General features: G+C 28.8%; 1 protein-coding gene across 1 annotated transcript; it reads right to left on the bottom strand.

Moving 5' to 3' along the window:
• Nucleotides 1-4,634: 4,634 nt before the first annotated feature.
• LOC113370447 (zinc transporter ZIP3-like) lies at nucleotides 4,635-6,280 on the bottom strand. The gene has a single exon (XM_026611114.1). It carries the CDS (start codon nucleotides 6,242-6,244, stop codon nucleotides 4,670-4,672), a length of 1,575 nt encoding a protein of 524 aa, XP_026466899.1. The 5' UTR covers nucleotides 6,245-6,280; the 3' UTR covers nucleotides 4,635-4,669.
• Nucleotides 6,281-6,594: the final 314 nt, after the last annotated feature.

Raw genomic sequence — 6,594 nt, 5'->3', positions numbered from 1 at the left:
AAATTAAAAAATCATTATTCACCTATAAAAACCAATTTTTTCTACATTAGGCATTCATTAAAAATTACTTATATATGTATATATTAATATATATATATATATATATATATATATATATATATTTAACAAAGTCTAATAATCGGGCATAACATCAATAAAAACATGAATTTCTTTCAAAAATTTATTTTAAATCCATACGTTTCGGCTATAATCCTAGCCTTCATTCAGTGGAAACTAAAAATAAAATTAAAAACTAAAACAATTGAATTGGAGTGAAAAGAAAAAAAATAAAATAGTAATTAGTACTTACAATTAGTTGATCTTAGTGTTAAATGGAAAATTTTAATAATCATTGGTATTAGATTCAGAATTCAGAATATATATATATATATATATATATATATATATATATATATATATATATATATATATATATACATTAACTACATATTTTTACTTTATATTTAGTAATTAGGATAGTTTATATTTCTAATATATTTGTACCACTTTGATACAATGTATGTACACAACATAAATTTTATATTAGTTTTTCTGCTTGTAAATTTTTGAATCCTTTGAATATATGTATATTTGTAATAATCTAAATACGACATACAATAACTAAATATCTATTTACTAATACTGATAAAATTATCTAATATATTTTTCATTCGTTAGGAACAATTATCACATTGTTAATTACTCTACTCTAATTGAAACCTAATATCCTAAGTATTATCAGTCGTTTTAAATTATTTCAATTCATCAAACTCCAAATTTAATTTAGTAATAATGTTATTATATATTTTCTTTTTTCAGAAAAATCAACGTCAGCTTCAAAGGAAATCCCTTGACTGATTGGCTTGTAAATCCCGGTCGTCGGTGTCGTTACAGGCATCTTCAAGGGATTGATCACAGGTGTTGTTTCCGCAACTGTTGAAAATATTCTGGAAGGAGTATTGAACGAAATCAACAACAGACCACCTCCAAGTCCAATGGTCAGGTTTTACTGATTCTTTTGGAAATGATTTTTTTACTCTACTGATTATTTAACCTTCATGTATTAATATTTTTACTACTATAAAAACTTATTACTTATAAAAATTATTTATGGTGTATATGGAATCTATATTGTTCTCTATGAGCTATATTTTTCTCTCCACTTTTCTATTCTATTTTTCTATTCAGGTTCAAGGAATATTGTGATTTCATTTACAATATTTAAATGTTTTATTGACCAGTTTATATTGTCAGATATTTTTGCAAGTTCATTGAGATGATGACTCAATTCTGATACTTCAAGTTCACTTAAATATTGTAATATCTTACATAAATAAAAATCATTTGCATGTATGATTTTTTCCAATATTAACCAGTTAACTGTGATTGACAAATATACTCGTTATGGAGAAGTGTTTGTGATTGACGTGTATACTCGTCATACGTATAAAAACCATAAGTTGCGATGTTTAAAATTATATATATATATTATATATACTGACTACTGTAACTTACTGGAAATTTGGGAAAATTAGAAACCTTGGCACAGAACCCATAAAAATATAAACAAAATTTGTACTTATCTGTATCATTAAAATATCTACAAAATATATGATAATTTGTCTGATATTCATTTTTGACCGCTAAACTCCTATTGATGAGAAGACGTGCTAATTTGTTTTCGGCAAAGGCAGTTCCAGCCATTTCAAAGGTACGGGGCAAAAAGTTCCTAAAATAAAAATTCAGTTTTTGAAACAACGGAGCGTTCAGTTTGCGTAATTCAAAAAGTATTTTATCGTATCGACAACAATGAAAAACTGATTAAATTTTTTGAAATGGAAGGTCAAGCGGTTTCAAAGATCCAATAATGAAAAGTAAAAAAATTGACGGTCAAAAATGATCAAATCACATAAAATTATAGAATATTTTATAGAGATTTATAAATATCAACTTTGCTTACATTTCTGTGGGTTTCGTTCCAATATTTATCAGTTACATTGCGATGGGACGCTTACGCGCTTCTATATTTCGTCTCTAAAACAGCTACGCAGCGCAATTGTTTTGAAAAATACTTAAAAAATATGAAAGACAATTTCAAGAATAAATGTATTAGAAATTTTAAACTCTTAAAAATGTTAATTTTCGGAATGAGAAGTCCGCAATTTGCCTTGAGGCACGATGTCATGCACCACTAGTCGAATCATCTAAATCGGTTGATCTCGAAATCGACGACGAAAAATTGCATCCGCCCACACACACACGCACATGTACATACTCATACACACGCACCCAAACATAATTTTTTAGGGTATGCCAAAAATGTTCAAAATGTAGAGATATATAAAAAAATATTTCCAATTTTGAAACAAATTTTGTTAGTGGTTTTATTTTTGTTAAACTTGGTTGTTTCACGAGGATGTTGTTTATAATTACTGTATACTTTCAGTTAACGACTAACCGTCGTTATAACAAAAATTTATTACGCAAATTACTTTTTATAAAATGTTTGTGCTTCCACTATTCACATCAAAATAAGATTATTTTGATTATGCGCATAACTTCTTGGGATAGGTATAAAATTCTTGAGCTAATTGGAAAATAACAAAAGCCACATTCTTGGATTAAATCTCTAAATGTGCAAACAAAATAAATTCTTCATCTGAAACTGTAAACACATCACTTAATACGAGATAATTGAAAAAAGTAAACAAATCATTCAACTTTGTATAATTGTTTGTTTCAGATTGTGTTTGAAATGTACGAGTGCATTCTAAATGTTAGAATTCTTTATAAAATTGAATTCAAGATTATTGAACAAGGAAATATTTTCTTATAATTATTAATCATTATATAATTTTAATAATTGCTTGAATAATTCGAGAAATGTATGAAAATAATTAAAGTTTAGTTATATGTTTGCAAAATTGTGCGAATTAATGGTTTTTCTTAATGTTTGTTAAAAATTAAATGTTTGTTTTACTATTTATCATTATTACAGTAATGTAAAGTGTCAAATGAAGTATTAGTGTTCCGATTTTGGGTCTATTTTCACGTTTCATAGACTCATATTTCAAAATTAATGATACAAGCTTTCAAAGTTTCACTTTGCAAAATTGAAAACTAGGAAAATTTCGAATTGTAAAAGTTTCTAATTTTATTACATAAGTTATACTTACCTTTATTATTCAGTATTATAAGCAAAAAATGAAAGTAATTTGGCAATATATTGGCAATAAAAGTAGATGATAAACGATTCTTATGATGAATGTTCCACAATTTCAAACTTCTAAAAATCTTAATAACAATGATTTTAACATACCTACCTATACCTATGATAAATCAATTAATATTTTCACAGGTTATTAATATTTTATGTGGTTTTAATTAAGTTTTGATGACTAGATGTGGTTAGATCGATGGGTTTTGAATCAGAAGGTCCAGATACGATTTCTCATACGGCCTGATGTCAAGTAGTTTAACAATATTTAATTGCTAACAAAAAAATTACTTTTTATAAGCTGCTGCTATGATTTTGGAACTCTATAAATAGTGCTTTAGAAAATAATGTCACGAGTTTGAATGCTTTTAATTCATTTTTGTTACCGTAAATATAGAAATGTAATGTTATTTTTTTAAACAATTTTAATTAATTTTTATGATTATTTATCTAATGATATGATAAAAAAATAATGAATTTGTAACGTCTCCTTGGGGTAAGGTTTATTAAGTTTATCTATATTAGGTAATTGATCTATAAGTTTTATGCCATAAATACTTAAGCAGTTAATCTGGCCAAAGATTATCTTCATAGTTATTTTAATGTTATCATATTACATTGTAATACGTGAATTTCACAGTCATTATATTTCATATTATATCTTGATCCTACTTCTTTTAACCTTCAAACTATTTATATATTTATTGTGCATATTCGAGCAGAAAAATCGATAACGTTATTTCAAACTCCGCAGTTTTTAATATTATATTCACTTTTATTTTATTAAATAAATTTTATTGTATGAAATCAATTTACTTTTTTTAAATAATTTTAACTCAAGAAAGAAAGAAATCTGTATTCTTCAAATCCAATTAATGATCGGTTCAGTTAATAATTTATATGTCCGTAATATTAATTCATTAAATATATTTTTATAACATGATAATACATATTTTTAGCGTAATATAGTGAAGTTATTAATTTTTTTTAATGTTTGCTATTTTTAATGTTTAAAGTTAAAACTTTAAGACTGAAATAAATATGGATTAAAATCAAGAAATTAAGTAATAAACAAATTTTATTAAAAATTTTATTTAAAATATTTTATTAAGTTTTCATTTTTTCTTTTGTACATTGTAGACAATTAAAATTAAATTTATTCATTTCTAAATAAATATATTTTTTAAAAAAATTACGTTATAACACTTATACAAATTCTTAACTTAGAAGCATCTATAATACATGTTGTTTTAAATAAACAATCATTAATTATGGAATAAAAATCAATTCTATCATAAAATTAAAATACAAAATGGCATATACCTACTACAAATAGCATATAGTAATATCATTAATAATAAATAAAATACTGATGTCATCTTAAATACCGTCCTCCGGCCTCATCACACAGCTGATTAAGTCTCAACCTTCCTAGTTTTCCTTCTTCGCCAATCAGTGCTCATGTTCATGTCCGTTGTGCGTATGACTGTGTTCATGTCCACCGTCCCCATGTGAATGTTGATGGCCAGTTGCGAATTGCAATCCAAACATGATCAAAAATCCAATCAAAACTGCAATATACTGCAGTAATCCGCTGAAATCGCTCCATGCGCTCATATCGTGATCATGATGTTTGTGTTCATTTTCTGTATGAACTCGAGCTGATGCAAAAACTCTTCCTTTCATCTCTTCTTTCTTATCGCCTTGATTTGTGATATTTTCCTCATACCTCCGGTATATCTCATTATTTCCCTCTGAAGTTTCGTGAGATTGTGATGATTCTGCAGAATCTAGGTTGTCACTACTAGAATAATTTGGTGGGGGTGATGTATAATAATCATAAGCAGGCGTTTGATGATGGTTATGAGTAGCATCCCCAAAATGTGAATGTTCATGTTTTCCTTGCACGCTTGGTAGAAGAATTTCGAAGAAAACTACATATAACAGTGTACCGCAAGCCATACCTTGTAATATGGTCGTGGGCAATCCTTGCGCTGCGCTGCTGCTTACCACCAGCCCCAATCCTATGCCTAGAGGACTTACTACGGCGAAGGTGAAAATGTAAGCTATTACTAGTTTAGTTTTTAAATTCGAACTCACAAGTTCGATTCCTATGCAAAAGGCGATTACTAATTTATGTGCGCTGACTGCTCCAAATAAGTAATATACGTTAGAAGTAGAACTTGATAAGCCAACGGCCAATCCTTCAAATAGCTCGTGAACGCTTAATGCTAAAACAATAAGTAATCCTCTTACATTCTTAACCAAAGCATCCTCTTTGTCAATATGCTTAGGCGGTGCCTTTACGTCATTTTTACCAGAAATAACGCAAATCTCGCCGCAATTGTCATTGAGATTTTGATCAATGTTTGTGCATGTACTCTGTTGACAGAATGAGTTATCTTTTCCGCGTTTACGAAAGCTTAAATTGCGATTAAATATATCTTCAAGTTTCTCATCTTCACCTGCTCGATGCATAGCGGCATTTATACGTTCGCGACGGTGTATATACACGTGCACTGATTCATCAATCAAAAACATTATAAAAAAGCCAAAACACATAAGTAATTCAGCCAATTGGAATGGTAATTCCGGAATGTGCCCATTTTCAGAAAGAGCTTCAACATTTTCTTTAACCTCTGGTAGTAAATGAAGAAATGTTGTTGCCATCAAGACGCCACCTCCAAAATTTAATAGTAGTTGAACAATCCGTGGTTTCTTGAATGTAGTCGGCTCCTGTATTTTTCTTTGTTCTACATCTGGCGCGCTTCGCTCTAAACTGTCTTCATGATGCTGCTTGGAGCATCTTTTGCCTTTGCTATCATTTTGTTTAGACTTTAAGCAGCTATTAAGTTTCATAGGTATTATTCCACAGATCATAGATAAAGTAAAAAGGCTTATCATAGCGACCCCTTTAGCCAGCATCACATCACCGTCATCTTCGTGGTCATGGTCATGGTCATGATCATGGTCATGATCATCGTGCCGCAATAAGGTCTCAGTCAAATTAGTCAAATATTCTTCCATGATTTAAAATTAAGAAAATATATGAATAGAATTCACTAACGGATTGTAGTTGTAATAACGACTCGTAAATTACCTCAACGATCGTTTATATACGGGGCTTATCAGTTAACGACCGTTAATCATTTATCAAACAGCGGTCGTTATCACACATTGAAAAATAAACCTTCTTAATAGCCGTTATTACGCTTCTTGAAGCGGCCGTTGCTAACCAACACTGTTAGATGGTATCGACACAAGTGATTAAATCTGATTGTCACAGTGTTTACAGCATTTTATTATCACATGACAATTCAGACACTACACATTATAGTCGCACAACAAAATAATTATATTTATTTAAGAGGTTAGAG

This window comes from Ctenocephalides felis, unplaced genomic scaffold, assembly GCF_003426905.1.
Source record: "Ctenocephalides felis isolate EL2017-DRISC unplaced genomic scaffold, ASM342690v1 CF-g0.4_SCAFFOLD_01492, whole genome shotgun sequence".
NCBI classification, from domain to species: Eukaryota; Metazoa; Arthropoda; class Insecta; order Siphonaptera; family Pulicidae; genus Ctenocephalides; species Ctenocephalides felis.
This window is presented reverse-complemented; position numbering and strand designations above follow the sequence as displayed.

What these genes read in the sequence shown, in the direction of transcription:
- LOC113370447 (XM_026611114.1), bottom strand. Translation starts at nt 6,244, where the DNA reads ATGGAAGAATATTTGACTAATTTGACTGAGACCTTATTGCGGCACGAT.